Source organism: Sciurus carolinensis, chromosome 3 (assembly GCF_902686445.1).
Source record: "Sciurus carolinensis chromosome 3, mSciCar1.2, whole genome shotgun sequence".
Taxonomy (NCBI): Eukaryota; Metazoa; Chordata; class Mammalia; order Rodentia; family Sciuridae; genus Sciurus; species Sciurus carolinensis.
In genome coordinates, this window is record NC_062215.1 from 14,870,110 (window position 1) to 14,893,454 (window position 23,345).

General features: G+C 38.7%; 1 protein-coding gene across 4 annotated transcripts in view; it reads right to left on the reverse strand.

The window, feature by feature from the left end:
* The window catches only part of Map3k3 (mitogen-activated protein kinase kinase kinase 3), a 64,536-nt gene that overhangs the window by 33,828 nt on the left and 7,363 nt on the right, over positions 1–23,345 (reverse strand). Inside the window, exons 2-5 of one of the 4 annotated variants that reach the window (XM_047544117.1) lie at positions 22,363–22,484; positions 20,461–20,553; positions 9,295–9,335; positions 4,130–4,229 (exon numbers count right to left, since the gene is read on the reverse strand). In XM_047544117.1, coding sequence (XP_047400073.1) covers positions 4,130–4,229; positions 9,295–9,335; positions 20,461–20,553; positions 22,363–22,484 — 356 coding nt within the window. Of the gene's footprint in view, positions 1–4,129; positions 4,230–8,307; positions 9,269–9,294; positions 9,336–20,460; positions 20,554–22,362; positions 22,485–23,345 lie in introns of those variants that run through there. The other 3 variants (XM_047544118.1, XM_047544120.1, XM_047544119.1) reach the window with 3 other exon arrangements.

Sequence of the window (23,345 nt, forward strand, 5' to 3'; positions counted from 1 at the left end):
AAAAAAATTTAAAATAAGTCTGGAGAAAAAAAATTCTCATTGAATACTATGGGGTCTTAAAAGAGCTACATGAACTCATAGATTTTTTTCCCTCCAAGTGGACAATTCAATATTTTTTAGTAACTTTTAAGAGCTGTGGAACCATCATCATAATTATTATTGAAGTGCCCAGAGGCACTTTACCACTGAGAGATACATCCCCAGGCCTTTTTATTTTTTATTTTGAGATAAGGTGAAAGTTGCTAAGGCTGGCCTTAAACTCCCAATTCTCCTGCCTCAGTCTCCCTAGTCGCTGGGATTACAGGTGTGCACCACTGCAACTGGTACCCCAATTAAATTTTAAAAGACTGCCATCATTTCAAAAAGATTTCTTATACCTATTTACAGTCACTCCTCCTTCCCACCTCCAGCCCCAGGCAGCCACTAATCTACTTTCTGCCTCTACAGATTTGCCTTTTCTGGACATTTTATATGAATGGAATCAAACAATTTATACATATTCAATTCAACTCAAAGATTCCCAATCATCTGCATCTAGCTTCTTTCACTTAGCTTAATGTTTCTGAGTTCATCCATGCTGCAGCACATCTCAGTAACTTAGCAAGGCTCTCATCAACTCAGTAAGACCCATCTCTAAATAAAATTTTAAAAGGGCAGGGGATGTGGCTCAGTGGTTAAATGCTCCTGGGTTCAGTCCCGGCACAAAAAAAGAGAGAGATCACTGGAATAGATGTTAACATTCAAATCGGCTATAATTTAACAAATGCATAAGAATCTGGTACACAGAATACATAGAGAACTCTTAAAATTCAACAATAAGGGCTGGGGTCATAGCTCAGTGGTAGAGTGCTTGCCTGGCACTCGTGAGGCACTGGGTTCGATTCTCAGCACCACATAAAAATAACATAAAGGTATTGTGTCCATCTACAACTAAAAATTTATTTTTTTAAAAATTCAACAATAAAACAACAAATAATCAAATTTTTTCAATGGGCAAAGAATTTGAATAGACATATGTCCCAAGATAAACAAATGGTCCAGAGCACATGAAAAGATGCTCAAAATCAGCAGTCATTAGTGAAAAGCAAATTAAAACCACGATGACACACTACTTAACATCTACTAAGACGGCTATTAAAAAGAAAAAACATGGGCTGGGGTGGCTTAGTGGAAGAGTGCTTGCCCAGCACATGTGAGGCACAGGGTTTGATTCTCAGCACCACATAAAAAATAAATAAAATAAAGGTACTGGACCATCTACAACTAAAAAAAAAACTTAAAAAGAAAAAAGAAAAAAGGGGCTGAATAGTAGGGTGCTTGGCTAGACAGCATGAGGCCCTGAGTTCAATCTCCTGCACTGAAAATAATTTTTGAAAAGATAGAAAAAAAAAAGAAAATAACAGAACTAGGGGATATAGTTCAGTACAGTTTAGTAGTGTGGTGCCTGCCTAGCCCTGGGTTCTATCCCTGTGGGGAGGGGGAGGAGGAGGGAGAGAGGAAAGAGAACAAGCGCTTACTACAGTGGAGAACTTATAAACTGCTGGAAGGAATGTACAATGGTGCAGCTATTTTTTTTAATGCAGTCTTTCACTTCCTGTATTTGCAATCTTTTTAAAATACTTTTATTTTATTTATTTATTTCTATATGGTGCTGAGGGTCCAACCAGTGCCTCACACATGCTAGGCAAGCACCCCACCACCAAGCTACAACCCCAACCCCTGGTGCAACTATTATAGAAAAGTCAGGCAGTTAAACAAAAGTTAGAGAGTTGATGTATAACCTAGCAAATCCACTTGTAAGTATATTTAAGAAGTGAAAACAGGTAGAATGCTTGCCTTGCAAGCTTAAGGCTCTGGGTTCAATCCCTAGCACTGCAAAAAAAAAAAAAAAAAAAAAAAAAAAAGTGAAAACATATATTCACATAAAAACTTGAACACAGGGGCTGGGGTGCAGTTCAGTGGTAGAGTACTTGCCTAGCACGTGCAAGGTCCTGGGGTTCAATCCCTAGTACGGGGGGGGGGGGGGGGGGGGAATCTTATACATGGAGTTGTGGCTGGAGTTGTGGCTCAGTGGTAGAGCGCATTTGCCTGGCACGTGTGAGGCCCTGGGTTTGGTCCTCAGCACCACATATAAATAAATAAAATAAAAGATCCGTTGACAAAAAAATTTTAAAAAACCTTGTACATAAATGTACTCATAGCAGCATTATTTATCATCACCAAAAACTGGAAATAAATGTCTATCTACAGATGAATGGATACGGAAAAAATGATATATCCACATAATGGAATATTCATGATTCAGTCACAAAGAGAGGTGAAGTATTAACACATGCTACGACATGGATGACATCTGAAAACATAGGCTTAGTGTCACAAAAGATCACATACTATATGATTCCACTTATATGAAATATTCAGAATATATAAATCCAAAGAGAGCGAGACTAGGTTAAGATGTTGCTTAGAGCTTGGTGAAAAAGAGAATGGGGAATTACTGCTAATTGGTACAGGATTTTTTGAGGTGATAAAAATGTTTTTTAATTAGTTGGTGGTACTGGTTGCACAACTCTACTAAGAACCACTGAATTGTATACTTTAACGGGATGAATTTTATGGTAGATGAATTGTATCTCAATAATACCATTATTACAAAAATATAAACAGCCAGGAGCTATGGTGTATGCCTATAATTCTAGTCACTCAGGAGGCTGAGGCAGGAGAATCACAAGTTCAAGGCCTGCTTGGGCAACTTCATAAGGGCTGAGGGTGTAGCTCAGTGGTAAAGTATACCTGGGTTCAAGCACTAGTACTGGGGGGGAGGGGCAAGAAGAAGAAAAGAAAAAAATGTTATATATTTTATATATGTATATATATTAAATAAAACCTCAATGGATTTTTCATTTGGGAGTCTCAAATCCTGACAGGGCAGAATTTAGGAGCAACCAAAAGAACGAAAAGGAGGAATTTTATTTATTTATTTTGAAGAACAAAAAAGATTTCTTTATTGCCTTATATAACGTATACCACACTGCTGGTGGTTCTTAGATTACCATAGAAAATTCCCACTTGCTTGTAAATCTCAACTCTGGTAACTCATGTTTCCACCTTGAATGCAGCATTAAAGCTGTTGAAATGGAACAAGCACAGGCTTAGAGCCAGATGGACCCATTTTCTAACCCCATCTCTTCCACATAGGGGCTTGCCAAAGCAGGCCAATAGTACAACTAAAACGAGGAATTTTAAATTAACAAAATGTAAACTGGTCAACCCATGATCATTGACATTAACAAAGTATGGACAGCAAAAATAGTTTAGATGCATGATCTAAAATAATTAAAAACAGTATCTAGATTTGGCTTTAAATTAATATCTATACGAACATTTAAAATAAGGGAATGCTCAATATTCTAAGCAGCTGCTGACTAACAAAAGAGTTTGAAAATATTTAGGGACATTTAGAGACAGGTGACTTTTTTTTCCCCCCAGTACAAGGGATTGAATTCAGCACCTTGTACAGCTACACAAGTATTCTTCCACTATGCTATATCCCCAACCCTACATTTACAATTCTTTTGTTTTGAATACTGGCGATTGAACCCAAGGATACTTAACTTCTAAGCTACATCCCCAGCTCTTTTATTTTGAGACAAGGTCTAAGTTGCTGAGGCTCATTTTGAACTTGCAATCCTCCTGTCTTAGCTTCCAGAGTCACCGAGATTACAGGCATGTGTCACCAAGTCCAGTTAATTATCTATTTTTTGATAAGTCTATGCTGAAAAGAAAGATGCACCTACAAAGTGTAAAGGAGACAAAATAAGTTCTGGCCCTGGTACCATACCTGATTCTACCATGGAATATTAGATATACCTGCAATCAATGAGTAGGAGGAATGGAAATAACTGTGCTATTTCTCATATAGTAAAAAAACAGAAATTCTGGAGTTGTTAGAATTAAGAAAAGGAGCTCCAGAAAATGAAAATCTGCAGATGATATTAGAGGAAAAGACTAAAAAACATAAAAAATGCTCAGTTAAAACAGGAAGAAATAAAGGTAGGCATCTATTCCTCTTTTTTTAATTTCTTAAAGCAGTTATTTCTCCTGTCCCTGCACTGTTCATCTCTCTCACCTCATTGTTCATGTAATGTAGATCAAGAGGTTGCCCAAATACTGTTGTCACCTTGTGCTCCACATCTTCATATCTCACAGGCCGGCTGAATGCTATAATTCTGAAAAGAAACAGGAAGGTTGGTTAACTGTATATTTACAATGTAGGATTGAGAATGACCTGCATATATTTTCCCTTTCTTCTCAACATAGGATTCTCTTTATTCTTTCACTCATTTTGCTTTTTCTTTATTGTTTCCTTTTATTTTCTTATCTATCTTTCCCTTTTCACCCTTCACCTAAAGCACCTCTCAGATCTGACAATTGCTCTCGGAACCATACTGCAATCTCACTTTTCCTTCTACTACTTTAGCTTGCATCTTTCTTCCAATGACAGCATCACAGCAGGCCACTGGGCTTAAAAATTATGTTCTAAATACTCTTGTTAGGAAATAAGCTAGAAAAATCAGAGATCAAACCACCAGGTCTGGAAACATGATGTCAATTCCTAAAGTGACTCAGCTCTAAGATCTTTTCCACTGTTCCTTTTTGAGATGGCACAGAAATCTCAATATGATTACCCTCAGAATTAAGATTTCCTAGCATGGAGTTATAGGAATTCCCTTGAGTGGTTTTTTTTTTTTTTTTTTTTTTTTTTTTTTAAGTTGTGAATAGACCTTTATTTTATATATATATATATATATATATATATATATATATACACCTGAGAATCGAACCCAGTGCCTCACACATGGTAGTCAAGTACTCTACCACTGAATTACAACCCCAGCCTTCCCTTGAGTTTTTGATATGCCTGATTGATTTTCTTAACCAGTATTCCATCTAGGCATGAAAGTAGTGTTGATATTGAAGTTTTTCTAGGGAAATTCATTAGGTCAGTTCAAACAACAAGTTCTATAAACATAAGGTAGAGTAAAACCTTCAGTACAGAGGTATTAAAATATGATTTGTTATTAAATACTCCAGCAAAATTTAAAAAGTAGGGATAGATGAAACAAGATTGGCAAAATATTGGTAATGTTGAAGCTGAACGACAGGTCCATGGGGGTTCAGTATAGTATTTTATCAACTTTTGTGTGTGTTTGATATTTTCATAGTAAACTGTTTTAATGCAGGTATTAGGTTGAATTACATAGGGCTGCTAATAGTCAACCATTTTTGATATAAAAAAGTAGCAATTTCCAATAGGTCCAACCCAATTCTAGAACCGAATTCAATAAAAATAGGCAAAGAGAAAAATGAAACAGAAGAGAACATCAGAAACACATACACTCTCTCATACACACACACACACACACACACACACACACACACAAATATCGGATTAAAAAAATGAAATCTTGGCCAGGTGCAGCAGCACACATCTGTAGTTCCAGCTATTCAGGAAGTTGAGGCAGGAGGATCACAGATCACTTAGGTCCAAGAGTTCAAGACCAGCCTAAGCAATATGGTGAGACTCCATCTCAAAAAAAACTCTCAAAGGGCTGAGGCTGTGGCTTAGTGGTAGAGCACTTGCCTCACATGTGTGAGGCACTGGGTTTGACTGTCGGCACAACATATAAATAAATGAATAAAAAATAAAGGCCCATCAACAACTAAAAAAAATTTTTTTTAAATTCTAAAAAAAATCTTTAAAAAAATTCTTAGAGTTGGGAAGGTCTTCCTAAGTATAACGTGAAATATAGAAGACAAGGGAGAAGACAGACTTGAGGACAAAAATTGAAACTTTCAATCACAAAATAAATAAAAAACAACATTGTTAAAAGAACAAATATTGAATTTAGAGAAAACACTTAACAAAAAATCAACAAGACAAAAAAAATAGAGATAATTTACAGGAGACTTATGAATTGATAATTCACACATGAAAAGATATCCCATGTAATTGGGAAAACCCATACTTTAAAAACCTTCATATCTTAGTATACCTAGGCAAGACAAAAATCACACTACTGGTACAGCTGCAGAATTCAGTTATAGGCTCTGCATTTCTTGCCATCCTCCATGATGACAGGAGGAAGTATGTGGCTCTTTCATATCTTCCCTGCTCCCCTAGAGTGGGAAATGGTATAACCAGAGGAAGAAGAAATCAGCCACAGGAAAGAGGGATCTAAGTCACTGAGTTTTAATAAAATATGACCAGATAAAATTTCTTTAATGTTCTTCTGTACTAGATTGGCTCCAATCAATGAGCCAAGGTTTTTTATAAAAACCTTCATCATCTAGAATTGTTATTCAATATATCAGTCACTAGCCACATGTGGCTATTTAAATTAATTAATTAATTAGTTTGGGGGAGGGTACCAGGGATTAAATCCAGAAGTGCTTAACTTCTGAGCCACATTGCCAGCCCATTTTATATTTTATTTTGGGACACAGTCTCACTAAGTTGCTGAGGCTAGCTTTGAACTTGCAATCCTCTTGCGAAAGTTTCCTGAGCTGCTGGGATTATAGGAATGGCCACCACACCCAGCTTTAAATTTAAAGCATTTGAATTAAAATTAAAATTGGTTCCTCAGTCTCACCAGTCACATGTGTCTATTGGCCAGTGTATTGGACAGCACAGATATAGAACATTTCCATTATAGCAAAAAGTTCTACTAGACAACTCTGATAGAAACCATAATCTATACTTCAGGAAGGTAATTTCCCCGTAATTTTCCTTTTGGAAGTTATATTGCCAACTATATTCATTTGTCTCCACTGGGAAAAATCTATTCATACCTCCCCTGACCCTACTCCATCAACTGTCCCAAGCAGTGTCAGGTACTATCTAGATGCTAGCTAGATGGGTTACCTTAGATAGAGGGGCTTTACGTAGCCTTTGGAAAGAATGGTTTTCCATTAATTCCTAATACCAAATCATATTCATCTCATCGGGCCTCAGCAGTAGTTCAAAAGGGGCCAGCCTTTCTGGATAAAAATGCCAAAAGCTCACTCAGATGTCCCTCCCTAGCACAGTACTAGAAAAGGATCAAGCTCAGAGATTAAATTTTCCCGAACTTCGTCTGGAAATGAGCAACTCAAAACCCCTAAAAGTTGCCCAAAGTCTGGTCAAAATCAGAAACCAGAACTTTTAAGATTTGGTAGTGCCCAAGCTGTTGCCATCATAGGTACTACTTAGGCAATTTTAGGCCTATCCTTCAAAGAGGGATCTACATCCCAGACAACAACCTCCATGTTATCTGCCACTAAGGTTTTCAAAGAGAAAGAGTCCTTCTTTTCTGCCCCAGCCACTAAGAGGAAGGAGGGTCAGGAGTCTGGTCCCCACCCTTCTAAAACAAAGGGAAAGTCCACTGCCAGAGCATGGACACCTGACATGAATGAATGGGAAAAGTCACTATTTCTTTGCTTTTTTCTATAAATTCTAATTCTATAAGGGCCTACATTTAGAAAGATCCTACTATATTCCCTGTAGTTTAAAGAAATACACAACAACTTTCTCTACAAAATCTTGACATGAAATACATGTAACTAGAGCTGTCTGGCAAAGAGCAGCATGAACTTGGCTTCCCTGTGCTCTTTCTAAAGTCTCCAATTCCACATATAGTACACAAACAGGGAAATGTCAGCTCCATAAAAAGAGAATACAGTTTTCAAAACCTTGATACCAACATTCTGCCACTCAGGGCTTCAGAAGGCCATTCCTGCCTGACCACCTTAAATATTTGTGGTTTCAATTTGGCAGTTTCTTTGAAGGCAAACACACACAGTTTCTCAGTAAAAGTCTGTTCACTGTAACTGCACACCACTTTGGGAACAGGGAATTCAGAAGAGCATAACTGCATAATTAGGCTCCAACACAATTGAGCTTTTGATTTCATATCTACTTCTGAAAATTCTTTGCTGCTCCAAGTTTGGCTGTCCCTCCAAAACTCAGTCAGGTCAGAAAGTGTGAAAAACAGCAACTATGAAGTGGCAATTTAACTTCCTTGCTTCTGAGGAAGTAGAATGAACAGCTGGGGACAGATCTCAGAAAACCTCCTTCCTTCAGGCCTGAAACTCACATGGGCGAGCATTTGGTTCCATAGACCACACTTTCCACAAGGTTTCTATCAGGCAGTCTCTGACAAACTTGCAGGTTGTGAATGGATCTTATTAAGGGAGAACAGTAATCATCAGTCTCCTCTGGACCTAGCTTCAAATTGGGTTGAAAAGTACCAGCTACAGACAACTCACAGCATGAAGAATGTGTAGAGGTACTAAGGTCCTGTGGTGGGACTCTTTAAAGTAGAAAGATCTTCTCATTGGCATGCTCTTCACCTCTTCAAATGCTCAAACAAGAGAAAAAAGGGGAATAGCAATGGGAAAGAGAGGCAAAGTGTGGGAAACAAATACTGAAAGGCACACTTAGATACACATGGACCATATGCATACACATAACAGGGTCCCAAATATTGCTCAAACAGAGTTCTGTATGCTTTTAAAATGTTTTTCCTTAACTAACCTGAGAAAGAAGTGGAGTCACATTTTTTTCTCATCTGAGAACTTCTACCTTGGCTTCCCACAAAATAATAACAATAATAAAAATAACAATGACAGCTACTAAAATATCCACAATGGAGGAGACAGAAGAGTTTAGTAACATTACTTTCACTAATGAGGTAAGATTCAGAATAGACTTTAAAAAAACAAAAACAAAAAAAAACTGTCCCTCTTTCTATACCCTTAAAGGTTCTGAAATCTTTTAAAACTGATAGACTTGATACAGCTTCCCGTGTCCTAAAGACATCATGAAGAAACTTTCAATTCACCCAACTTTCAATGGCCCCAATGTAGACAAAGCCAGGGCAATTCTACAGAAAACAGGGATGGCACCATGTCACAGGACCATCTTGACCTCCCTTTAATGTTCAGAGGTGGCATGGTTCCAGTTGTCTGGAAGCCATGACTTGGAGTAGAAACAGAGCTCTCATTTCCTCCTCTAGTAAAATAACAATAACAGAACAGAGCAGAATAGAACATCAGCAACTGAAATGGATTCCAATTCTAAGAGTAGAAACAGGGTTCGACTGGTAGGTGAAACTTTCCCCTTTATGCCCATTCAAGCCCATGCCCCAGCCAGTGTTCCCACGGAGAACATGACCGGGTATGGCTTCCCAAAGTCAATACTTTCTGATAGCTTAAGCACACATGAACACAAGCACCGATTAGAAGGCAACTTACCGTCTCTCCCCGTTGTGCTCAAACTTGATTCTGACATCACTCTGCCAAAAGGAATGATTGATAGGTTAGAGCATTCTCTGACATGTGTTCCTCTAGCCATTCCAACGTAAGCCTTGAGCAGTCCTTTGGCAACATTAAGCAAATATCAGCATTAAGCAAACACCTGATGGCTCCTGGTCCAATTTCCCTACCCAGAAAGGCATTCCTTTCCAGTGAGTTACAACTTCCAGTTCTAACCTCAGGGGCAACAAAGCTCTTGGGATAATATCCCTAGGTAGCTGCCCTAGCTCAACTGCCATGCTCTGAAACAGCAATTTTCTGCTTCATACACTATTTCTACAAGTGACTCTGGAATTTCTCCTACCAAATCTTTACTTCCTGACCAAGATACCTTTACCTCTTGGCTGATGCAACTATATACAAAAAGAAATCTTGATGCTGATCTTTCTAGGTATAGACCATAGGTAAGTTACTTATCCTCTGTGAGTTTTATTTTTTCTTATCTGTAGGTAGGGCTAAACACATCTTGCAGAGCTGCTATGAGAATTAAATGAGATAATGTTAGTAAAACAGCTGACAAGTAACAGACATGCGATAAATGATTTTTGTATCTACTGCTGCTATTATTACGTAGTACTATCATGGATTTCCCATGATTCTCCCAAGGTAAAGTAAGACCCTGGACAAATTACCTTAGAAAGTGTCCCCAGCTTCATCTGAGGTAACCATCCTGGGTAGCATGTAAACTCTGAGAGGGCAAGAATCACTTTTATCTTGTTTCTGAATCCCCAGTGTCCAGCAAAAGGAGTGGTATATATTTGTGATTAATAATATTTGCTAAATAGACAAGTGGACTGAAGAACAGAACTGAGTATAAATGTCAGAAATAGGGAGAAGTATAAGTGTTAAAATGTGAAAGAACAACTTGAGAGATATTGCACAAGGAGTTTTAAAAATGACAGAAAAGGGGATAAGATATGACAGAAGAAAAAAAACAGAAAGAAGGAAAGTAGGATCATCAGGAAGCCATCAAATAACAGATGAAGGTGAGAAAGAGCTCAAAGTCAATGAACAAAAATTATACAAAGACAAATTAAGAGACTGTGGTTTGGGAGGGAAAAAGAGAACTTCAGAATATCTAAACAAGAAAAACGTTATGTGCATGTATGAACATGCAACAATGAATCCCACTATTATGTATAATTATAATGCACCAATAAAAATAAATTTTAAAAGATGAAGAATACTTAGTAATCAAAGATGACAGAAAAGGGAGAGAGCTTGAAAGGTAGGAGAGTGCACAAAGAATTCCTTTCTCCCATTAGGGACTAGAATTCTTTTAGTCCACTGAAATAGTGTTTCTAATTTACAACACAAAAAGACCCCAAAGCACTTTAGTTTCTGTGTATTATATCCATTGATATTTACCATTTTAGAAACTAAAGCTCAGAAAATTTAATTTGTTTTATTCATTTAAAAATAGCAATTAAGGCTGGGGGTGTAGCCTAGTGGTAAAGTGCTTGCCTAGCATACGTGAAGCCCTGGGTTCAAGTCCCAGTACCCCCACCACACACACAAAGCAATTAAAATAATATAGATATTTTGTTAAATATAATATTTATATTAAATATAGTATTTAATACAGATTTTACTTAAAAAACAGTATTTTCCAAAAAAATATAGTGAGAAAATGCAATTCTCTTTAATGCCTGGCCTAAGACAGCAGGATTCTCATGTTTGTTTCTGCTTTCAATCTGTTGCAATAACACATCTATCCTCTGGAAAACTCTACTGTTCATTCATTCTTAAGAGAATGAGGGTGAAAAGAACAAATACCATCTAGTATTACTATAAAAAGTTTTGACCCTGAAATGGTCTTAGGAACCTCCTAGGGGGTACCCAAACTGTATCTTGAGAATCACTGAATTAGAATATAAGAATACCATCCTCTAGTCCATTATCTTAAAAACAAAGAAAGTGAGGCTCAAAGAGTTCAATATCCCTGGAAAGTACATACACTAAAAAGCAGACAGCAAGCTGGGTACAGTGGTGCACGCCTGTAATCCCAGCAGCTCCAGAGGCTAAGGCAAGAGGATTGCAAGTTTAAAGCCAGTCTCAGCAAAAGCAAGGCGCAAAGCAACTCAGTGAGACCCTGTCTCTAAATAAAATACAAAACTGGGCTGGGAATGTGGCTCAGTGGTTGAGTGCCCCTGAGTTCAATCCCTAGTACCTACACACGCACACACACACAAAGTAGACAGCAAGGCTCCCTTGAGGGACAAGGCCTGTAATGTGCTAACTCTTCAAATATAGCCCTGAGTTGGGCACAGTGGCACATGTTCACAATCCGAGCAATTTGGAAGGCTAAGGCAAAAGGACTGCAAATTTTTTTTTTTTTTTTTTTTTTTTTTGGTACTTGGCAATTGAACCCACAAGCACTTTACTACTTAGTTATAATCGTAGTCTTTTTTATTTTTTATTTGAGACAAGGTTTCACTAAATTACTGAGGCTCGTCTCAATCTTGCAATTCTCTTGTCTTGGCCTCCCAAATTGCTGGGATTATAAATTGTGTGCCTTGTGTGCCACTGTGCCTGGCTTGAGCATTTTGTAACAAGACTGTCCTAAGCATGTTATATGTTTATTAAACTAATCTGCACAACAGGTATTATTACTGTCCCTATTTTACAGAAGAAATTGAGTTACAATGAGGTTAAGGAAGTTTCCCAAAGGTCAAGTTATCACTGCTTAAAAAGCTGTGGAAGACCAGCTCTTAACTATCATGCTGTGCTACAACTTAAGTGTCACACAGGTAAATGTTTATTTCACTCACACATGCAGGGCTTTAATGGAAGTGCTAAAAGAAGCAAACTACCACTGGGTGTGGTGGCACATGCCCATAATCCCAGCAACTCAAGAGGCTGAGACAGAAGGATCACAATTTAGCAAGGCCCTAAGCAACTTGGTGAAACTCTGTCTCAAAAATAAAAAATAAAAAGGGCTGGGATGTGGCTCAGTGGTAAAGCACCCCTGAGTTAAATCCCTGGTACTCCCCTCAAAAATTAAAAAATAAAAATAAATAAATAAGAAAGTTACCAAAGGATGTTATGTGATTTACTTTTTGGAACTTATGGAGAAAGAGCTAGAAATCTCTCTATATCTGGAATAATAGTGGAGTCAGAACCAGGGGACTGGAGTATCAATCAAGCAATAAGCTGGGAAACCAGTAGGGGAGCCTTTGGCTGAGATTATGGGTGGATGGAGATAGAGGAGGTTGAACAGGAAGAAGGTAGGCTGCCCCATCTGATCTGCATTTTAGGTAAACACACCCACACAGACGCTTGTGCATGCACATGTGTATATATGTGTATATGTATATATGTGTGTGTGTGTATAGAAGGGCTGGGGTTGTGGCTCAGTGGCAGAGCGTTTGCCTAGGACGTGCGAGGCACTGGTTTTGATTCTCAGTATAGCATATAAATAAAATAAAGGTCCACTGTCAAGTAAAAAAAAACTATATGTATAAAAAATAAAAAATAAAGCAGGAAGATGGAGCAGTGCTGTGGAGAAGTTATCATATGGATTCAAGGTTTATATTAATGACAGCAGTTTTTTCATGGTTTTCTTTTTCTTCTTACCCAAAAAGCTAAGCAGTTACCATAACACGTTACCTCCAAACCATGGTCCACACTGACATGCTTCACTTCCCACTCTATTCCCACAATAGCTTCTGAAGTATCCCCAGTGCTCACCTGTCTACCCCTGCAGGTGGGTTACCACAGCCTTTCAGCGCTCCTGCCTACAGCTCAGCACACCTTGATGTAGCTCTCATTTTTTTTTTTAATGAATAGATTTTTAAAAGTTTTAGATCTACAGAAAAACTGGACAGATAGAGCAGACTTCCCATATATTCCTCTCTCCACCACACCAAGCTCTCCCTATTGTTAACATCTTATGCTAGTTATGGCACATTTCCTTTTGTTACCATTAATTAACCAATATCGATGCATTAACTAAAGTCCATAGTTTACTGAGATTTCCTCAGGTTTTTTTTTTTTTTATCTACTTTTTTTTTCATTTTACAAAATGATAGTTTAAAAACACAATAATAGCTCTCATTGTTAACCTGGAACATTATATTTTGATATACCTATGAAGGAACCTCTTCAGTTCCTTTATGAGACTGAAGGAACTAAATTTATTTCATTATGGGCCATAACCTGGGCACTTCTCTACATGAGGTTAGTCACAAAGGGAATTAAGCCGGGCATAGTGGTGTATGTCTGTAATCCCCTCAGCTCAGGAGGCTGAGGTAGGAGAATCACAAGTTCAAAGTCAGCCTCAGCAACTTAGTGAAGCCCTGTTTCTAAATAAAATACAAAAAAGGGCTGGGAATGTGGCTCAGTGGTTAAGTGTCCCTGGGTTCAAATCCTGGTACCAAAATTTAAAAAAAAAAAGAGAGAGAGAGAGAGAATGAATTAAACTTTTGCTCGAAACCACAACTCACTCCTACTCAAGTCTAACCAAATCTGTGAAACCAAGAAGTGACAAAGATGCCTTGTCTAATATCATCACAGCCATCCCAACACAAGATGCAGGCTTCCATGTAAGACATGGCATGCCCAAATCTGCTGAGTTTCTAAATCTGTTTCTCCTGTCAGGCTGACGATATGGATAAGGAAGATAACTTAATTCGATTCCTTCCTGGCAACCATTCTCCTTGACCTCTCTGGGGCATTGGTAGCCACGACTTGGCACTGGTAGCCGAGACTTCCTCTGGGAACCTGCTGCCACTCTAACTCCTAACACTCTAACTACTTCTGCTTCTTTGCTGATTCCTCTTCTTCATGCCCTCTCCCACTCCTCCCACCATGTGACCATGAACCTTCAACTTCTGGCTTTCTTCCTCTTTACTTACACCTTCTCAGTAAGGATAAACTTCACCAAGTCAACGTCTAATTAGAATATTCTCAAATTTCTATGTCCAATCTCAATCTACGAAGCAAAACTTCATCTGCTTTCCATGTATTTGAGGCAGATATGTAGTTAAGAATGTAACAGTAGAGTCAAACCACCTGCTTTAAATGCTGGCTCTATAATTGCCGAGTTCTTATGAGCCTGAACTTATTACTTCTGTGATTCAATTTCCTCATCTGCAAAGAAAGAATCATGATAGCATTTATCTGGCAGATTCATCAAAAGAATTATATAATTACATAAAAAAAATTAGAATAGTTCCTGATACTTAAGTGTTGAAAAAGGTCTACTATCCTTTAGCCAAAATCCTTGCAGCCAAAAGTATTTCAGAATGCACATTCAGTACTTAGAGAGCTAACATGGTGTGTACTCTGTATATCACATGATCCTCCCCCAACCCTGGGGAAGTGACTAGGGCAGCACTCCCACCCGAGAGGCAGAATGCTCACAAGTATTTCCTGCATCCCCGTGCATTTCCTAAAGTTAGTATAGGACATTGTGCCTATTTCTGACCAAAAGCTAGAAACAGAATTGAGTTCTATACTCTTTCCTGGCAAGTCTAATATCCCAAGATAGCAGGGAACCCTTCAACCCAAGTTGCTAAGTGACTGGGGAACACTTTCCTCTCCCTCCTCATACTGGCCACTGAGATTCAAAGTTCATTTGTTACACAGTACAAACTAGTTATCTAAGCTATTCTAATTTTTGCGGTGAAAAGAATATTCACAATAAGTAGAATAGAGGAAGATTATAAATAGCCCTGTATCCACTCAGGCAAGTTTTACTGCCAAATGAGTTAATATTGTGGACCTGCAAAAATCAGTGTGCGTGTGCACACACATATACATGCACACACCCCTCACACACTCTCAAGTTTTTCTCCCCCCTATAATCTGAAACTTAACCTAGCCACATGTGTCTACATCAACTACCCTCTGAAATGAATCTCTCTTCTCAGAATCACTGTTTCTAAGTTGGTACTACTGTTCTCAGCTACACAGGCTTAAACCTGGGTTCTGCTTGATCTTTTCCTCCCTTTACCCACCTCACAGACAGATACCAAGTTCCAATTTCTCCCTTCAGAAGCCCTTGAAATAAGATTCTGCTTCCCATTCTTTCTGACATCACCCATGCTGAGACCCTTTCCCCTTGATTCTGGATTCCACAGGCTACCTCTGTACTTCTCAGTTTCCCCACTTCCTACCCACTCTATATTTCCTCTACAGTTCTAAGTATCTTGTCTTTTGTTTGTTTATTCCACCAATTGAACCCAGAGATGCTTAACCACTAAGCCACATCCCCAGCCCTTTTTATTTTATTTTTTGGGGGGCTGGGGATTGAACCCAGGGCCTTGTGCTTACAAGGCAAGCACTCTACCAACTGAGCTATCTCTCCAGCACCCCCCCCCCTTTTTGTTTTTTGACAGAGGGCCTTACTAAGTTGCTGAGACTGGTCTCAAACTTGTGATCCTCCTTTTTCAGCCTCTGGAGTCACTGGGATTACATGTGTGCACCACCATGCCCAGTTCCAGTCCCAACTACCTTTTCTTTTTCTTCTTCTTCTTTTTTTTTTTTTTTTTTTTTTTTGGACCAGGGATTGAACCCAGAGGGTTTAACCTCTGAGCTACATCCACAGTCCTTTTTAGATTTTATTTAGAGACAGGGTTTCTCTAAGTTGCTTAGGGCCTCGTTAAGTTTCTGAGGCTGGCTTTGAACTCATGATCCTCCTGCCTCAGCCTCCCAAACTGCTGGGATTATAGTCTTGTGCCCTTGTGCTTGGCCCCAACTATCTTAATCATCTCTTTCACCATATTCCTTTCTTGTTCAAAAAATAATCAGTGATACCAGGGTGCAGTGGCATACACCTATAATCCCAGCAGCTCAGGAGGCTGAGGCAGGAGGATCACAAGTTCAAAGCGAGGTGCTAAGCAACTCAGTGAGACCCCGTTTCTACATAAAATATAAAATAGGGCTGGGGATGTAGCTCAGTGGTAGAGTGCCCCTGGGTTCAATCCCCTAGTACCAAACAAACAAACAAACAAAAAAATTAGGGATACTTCTAACTATGCCATAAAGTCCAAATTCTCCATCACCATTTGAAATTCTTTGGGATTTATGCTCATTCCATTCATCTAACCGTCACATATTATTTGTTCCCCAAGGACTCTCCTTTCCAGTCAGACCAATGCCCACTCTATTTTCTGAAATATGCCATATCTATTCCTTCCTCTAGCCTTTAACAATGTTTCTTGACTTAGAGTGCCACTCTTCCTCCTTTCCACCTAACTGAACTTTTACACAACCTTCGCAGACTAGATTTAAGGGCCACCTCCACAAGAAATGACCCCATAACTCCTCTGGCTCAAGCTCACACCTTTCACTTTCCTGGTTTCTCACAGCACTCACTCTTTGGACCATACAATTGATTAGGCACAGTCACATACTACAGTAGTTTTCTTTCTTCTTTTCATGTATTTCTCATTTCCCAGTAATCCTAGGGTACAGGGAATATAACTAACATTTCTTTTATGCTTCTAAGAAGCCTGACTATACTCATGTGTTGAACTGAACAGAGGTGACATAGCTGCTGAAAAAAACTGTGGAGCTGGCAGAGTGGTACATACCTATAATCCCAGGAAACTGAGAGGCAGAGGCAAGAGGATGGCAACTTTGAGGGCAGCCTCAGCCACTCAGTGAAACCCTCAGCAACTTAGTGAGATTCTGTCTCAAAATAAAGAATAAAAATAACTGAAGAGGTAGCTCAGTAGTAAATCAACCCTGGGTTAAATCCCCAGAAAAAAAAAAAATTAAAAGAAGAAAGAAAGAAAGGAAAGAAAGAAAGAAAGAAAGAAAGAAAGAAAGAAAGAAAGAAAGTTAGTTCGTTCGTTCATTCTGGTATAAAAATTCAGGTTTAGGTAAGTTCTAGTGCCCTGTAAGCGTAATAGTAAGAGCCACACTCCAAAATGGGACAGGGCAGGCCTCAAGGTTGAGCTAGATTTGGGAATCAACAGAAGCAACGGAAGTCACCAGTAACACCAAATTTAAGAAGAAGTGACTTTCTCAAAGTCTGGGCTGATACGTAAACACATAATCCAAAAGAACTCTTGAGAATCCAGAAAAAAATCACTGTTTATTAAACAAAGGTTTGTGAACTAGTTTGTTCTGGCAGAGGACTCGGTTAGTCATTACCTGTCTTACCCTCTCTCTGATTCTGTATTGCTCCCTCTTCCTGTATTTGATGAATACCTTTGATGGCTTCCCACATCTTTGGAACTGGAGTCCTTATTTTGTCAGAGATTGTAAATAAATGAAAGAAAAGAGAAAAGGGCAACAGGGCTGGGGATATAGCTCAGTTCATAGAGTGCTTGCCTCACAGGCTCAAGGCCCTGGGTTCATCCCCAGCACTGCAAAAAAAAAGGCAATGAAAATACAAATTTTATTTGCATGTTTGCATGTGTAACTCAGGAAAGTCAAAAGAGATCAGAAGAGTTCAGCAGAAGAGATGATTATAAACCAACCTTCTTAGAAAAAAAAAATACCAGGCTTGTGTGTTGCTGTATATCTTATTTTCAAACTGGCTGACCCTCTTTTCAACAACCCTTGAAAGAGAAGGGAAGTCCTTAAGAGCCAGGTCTGTCACAGTAAAAGCAAAAGGCAGTCTGCTCGAAATCATCCACCCGCTAGGAGAACAGCTCCTGTGATACTCTTCCTCTAGAACAGAAAGCCAAGGGCCTGCCCTGCTGATGTCTGCCACAAGGAAAGCAGTTTTTCCATTCAGAAGGACCCACTAGTGGACTGTCTGGAGAGTCAGATACAGACTGTGGGCTCTGGTCAAGCATTTACTACCATCTTGATAAGATTCAAGGGAAATCAGAATAGTGGAAATAAAGATTCTATTTCTTCCTTTACTGGAGTTTTCCAAAATTAGACTAGATCCAGAAGTTTGCAGAAGATCATCAATCAGATAGTTGGAAATGACAGTTCCATAAAGGTGGAAAAACTTAGGCCTTTTAACTCCAAAACAGTACATATAGTTGTGGTTAGAAATTGTTTCCAAAATTCACACCTACAAAGCTAGAATAGAAGTGATATAATCACTACAACTTCACATTTATACATTTGTTTTACAATGTACAAAATATATTTTCATGATCTTACCTACAACCTTATTAGGTAAATATGATATTATGTCTACACATTTCAGAAGGAAAAACTGAGATTCAGAAAGATTATATGACTTACATTTGGTAAAATTAATGTAACTAAGAGTCAGAAGATCTGGGTTTGCTACCTGATTCTACTCAATTACCTTTATGTAAAAGCTCTATAAATCTTAAAATATTACACACGTTAACTATCATTGTGGAAAATACTCGGTAAATTATGAAATCCCTTGTTAACAGATGATTAACAAACAAACAATTCTATAACTTCTAGGCCAGTGCTCTCTTTACTACAGGGAGCTGTCAGCCTTACAGAAAGCTAGTACCCACTGATAAACACTGTGAGTGGATGACAGCTGAGGGAATTTTGTACATCATGGCCTGCAAAACCATCCACAGGCCCCAGTCACACCTCTGATGTGCCTTACACCTAAAATATTCAGTCAGCTCTAACCATGCTGTAGGTTTCCAGAGACCAAATGTACAGAGAATACACAGAACACAGATCCAGTCTTCTAGTTCATGGCTGAGCATCTCGTTGCCCATAATACTTTCATAGCTGCTCAGAATGTTTACTTGTTCCCAGATGCATTCTCCCTTTCAATTAATTATCAACCCTGTTTACTTAAAAGAAGAGGATGTCTTAAGTCCTGCCAATCAGACATGTTGAGTTAGGTTTCCCAGTTCATCCAGCCTCAGCCACCAAACAATTCTATCAATGAACCCACCTCCTCTGCTTTTCTTTGCTATGTGGAGCTTGAGCCCCCTGAGGCTGTGCCCGTCTCAACTTGGCCTTGTAGCCAGCACTGCCATTTGCACACTGAAGAGCTTTTTGCTTCTGCCAACACCATTCCACCCATGAATAAAAACCTTTCCAACTAGCCAAAACACTTGGTTACCTTCAACTGCAACTCCGTAATTTGAATCTTTAGCCCAATTTGACATTTCTTAGCTCAGTTTGGCATCTCTTAGCCATTTAAATTAGGTTCCGATCTTTCATTCCTCTTTCTTCCTAAGCATGGACCTTCTGGTGAAGAATTTGTAATGAAAGAAGTTATTTCATCCTATCCTAGGCCTAAGCTAACAACAACAACAACAAACATTAATTTACTCTATAAATTGTAAAGTCCCATGTCAACTTTCCAGGTGCTTTTATTACACTAAATTATAAACTGTAAACACTTCTCCCCTATGTGTTCGCCATACTCCCATCTCACCTTCTTTCATCTATAAATGCATTCTCTTTCTGCTTTCAAGATTTTTGCTGAAGAATACCTCTCCTGGTGAAACCTGCTAGGCTTCCCAGAAGAGATCATTCTATAACCTTGACTTCAGGGGAAAAGCCATCTTGACACTTTCATTGCCTTTTTACCCAATATTGCCTAAAACTTTGAGCTTCACATTCCCCCAACAACAGAATCTTAGATAGGATTCCCATTGATGAGTTTATAATAATTTGTAGAAACTCATGACCTGTGTAGAAGTATGGAGGCACCAATGAATCTCTATGTATCTCTAAGCATAGACTTAATTTCTTTTTGAATAACAATACTTTATATGGTATATAAGGTTATACTCTCCGATAGTCACCAGTCATATGTATTTAACTTAATTAAAGGTAAGTAAAATTTAGAGGGCTGGAGATATAGCTCAGTTGGTAGAGTGCTTGCCTCGCAAGCACAAGGCCCTGGGTTCAACACCCAGCACACCACACACACAAAAAAAGTAAATAAAATTTAAAATCTGGTTCCTCAATTGCTCAACAGACACATGTGGCTATTGGCTACCATATTAGACAGCACAAATATGGAGCATTCCTGTCATCACAGGAAGTTTATTAGACAGCACTGAGAGGCTGTTTACGAGTATTGTGAGGAATGATTAGAGGTACAGAACACGGATCATGAGTAAATGGTGGTCCCTACAAATTCAATGAAACAACTTGTCTGGGAAATGAATTCCACTATTCTAGAATGCATAGCAAATTTAAAAGCACATTTCATCTTTAACAGTTAACATAGGTCCTTACCAAAAATGTCTTTTTCTCACTGGCCCCTGCACACGAACTTGTTGTTACTGTGGGGCTGTTCAGAAGAGCTGAGCTGCTGCTGTTGTGTTTTTTCTTTAAAAACAAAAAACTGAGGTTAATGATTTGTATCCTCCATGTAACAGATAAAATTGTGACATTATTCAAGTAACTTGTAGGTTCAAAGAGCCAGTACCCCGTGAGGATTAATTTCGAAAAAAAAGTCAATTCTTTATACAACCTTCACAACCACTGATTTGACTAATAACATAACAGCAGGCACAGGAAAAAAATCAGGACTTCTTTCATAATAGCTTTTAGGCTCTAAGCAGAAGGATTCCTAAAACGTAATTCCTGTTAAGGAACTATCGGGGACTACTCCACTACTGTTTTTCTCAGACAGTCCCTTTGGGTCTTACAACTCAAAACAGCTTCCCCTTTTCACCCACTAACTGATATCCAGGCTAACAGTCCAGTTTGGAGAAAGATCAGTTAACTGGAGCAGTGTTCGCAGGCATACTCCACATAGGAAGACAGGAAGGAAAGTGAGGTCATTAGGCTCAAGCCTGGGGGAGGGAACTCAATTCTGGTAAAATGCTCCTTGCAAAAGTGGCTTTGAATGTAAATAAGTTACAACAAGGGAGAACCCATACTTAGACAGACTAATGTATGAAAATATTAGAAGAATGGATCCTAATCTGTTCCTAGCCCAGTTGCACAAGATAATTACAATAAAAGCAGCTTTCTAAACTAAATCTTTCCATTATAACATGGAACAAAAAGAATCCTCTCCATCCCCAGGGGCCCCCTAGAATTCCTAAAGGCAGGAAATACTTACTCTAGGAGGCTCTATCTCAAAGACCACAGACAGAAAAAATTCTAGAGCCTTATGCTTTCTCTAGGAACCAAGGATACTTCGGAAGTACTGGTAGATAAGATGCAAATGTGAGAAGAGGTTAGCTCATGAGAGAAAGGATCTCATGGACAAATTTTCATCAAATGTGCAAAACTGTCAGATACAGCACTGGCGATACCTACTAGAGAGGGAAGCTCCCCAGCCAATCACTCTTCTCTGCAGGCCAAAGTACCCAGGAAACAGAGCAATAAATGACACTAGAGGTGAGAAGATTCCCAAGAGCACACAGGTTTAAAGGTTAATAAAAATAGGAGATGTTTTCCTAAAGAAGCACATGTCTCTCAATTAAACAGATACTTTTAACTATATATTATGAGTCAATAATGGGAAATAACTATAAATAATAACAACAAAATCATTCATTGTTGCCTTTAGAATATATTATGTGGCATTTTTAAATTAAAAAAATTTTTATTTCTGTGGTACTGAGGATTGAACCCAGGGGTGCTCTACCACCATGCTAAATCCTTAGTCCTTTTTTATTTTGAAACACAGTCTTGCTAAGTTGCAGAGGCTAGCCTTGAACTTGTCATCTTCCTGCCTCAGCCTCCCAAGTAGATATGTAGCATTTTAATAAAAAAATTTCCTTTCCTAGTTATATTTTACCCAAGCTAATGCCAAAATTAATTAATTTTTGCTGAGTACATACTTGAAAGTATACTTTAAAATCCATCTGAGTTAGGAAGCATAAATCTGAATAATTGCCAAATAATCAGTAAAGGAAAAAAAATGTATGAATACTCTTACTATAACAAGTGAAGGAATTATTTTCATTCTTTGTAAATGAAATGCTATGCACAAGGCTTTGGGTCTCCAAGTCATAGACTCATACCTGGTTGATATACATCATTTACCATTCAACAGACTGTGAAAGGAAAGAACCAACAGATTCAAGCCTGTTAGTAGAGTAGCCTTAACTTATCATATATTTCCAATTGGAAAATCCCTCCCTAACAAATCTAGTTAAGCTCTATTAGGGCCACACATACCTGCCTATTTGGATGACCCATGTCCTTGTTCTTCATGGTCTCATATCCAGACACGCGGGGACGTCGGCTCATCTGGAGGGCCACCAGATCCTTCATGATTGAATCCAATGCCTCCTGTTCATCTGCAATGAAAAAGAACACACAGGCTAAGGGACTTAAACAGAGACCAGCAAAGGAGTTCCACAAAATTATACAACTAATACTTAGGGGGTTCTGCCCAGTTAAAATGACAGACCCAGTAAGAACAATCACTGCAGTGGATGCCTCCCTAAAGTAGATAACTAAGGTCAGATTATGACAATTTGAATTTTAATGAATTTTTAAAAGCACTTCAGTCAGATGTCTGACAATATTTACCAACTGATTGCAACTAAAGGAGGTACTGAAAAAGAGTAATTTGTCCAGTATTAGAAAAACTCAACAGGAAAAACAGATGAAAGTTGTAACCAAGGCATGGTGGTACATACCTGTAACCCCAGCAACTCAGAAGGCTGACACAGGAGGATAGTAAGCTCAATGCCAGCCTGGGCTAATGAGATCCTGATTCAAAATAAAAAATAAAAAGGGCAGGGGATCTATCTCAGTGGTAGAGTGCCCCTGAGTTCAATTCTCAGTACCGCAAAAAAAGAAAAAAAAGTTGGAGTGCAGAACAACACAGTACAATGTAATAGGATATTAATGATAATGAAAAGATAAATTCAGAGAGAGAGCAGATTATGGGACATGGTCAGTCCCAGACCTATTCTTAAAGCATCACATGTAGGACAGCAAATCTTAAAAGGTACGAAACAAGGACCTCAGATACTTGGAACAGAGTTGTTTTACAAGCCTTGCCTTTGAATGCCCCCCGCCCTCGCCTCCAGCTCTACAAAGTTTACAGCCCTTCTGCTTCCTATAGGAAAGTCAAAGGGCAGTTCTATTGTTTTTCTTACCCGACCAAGCAATGCATTGTCTCTACCTTACTGGCATTACTTTCAATCTCC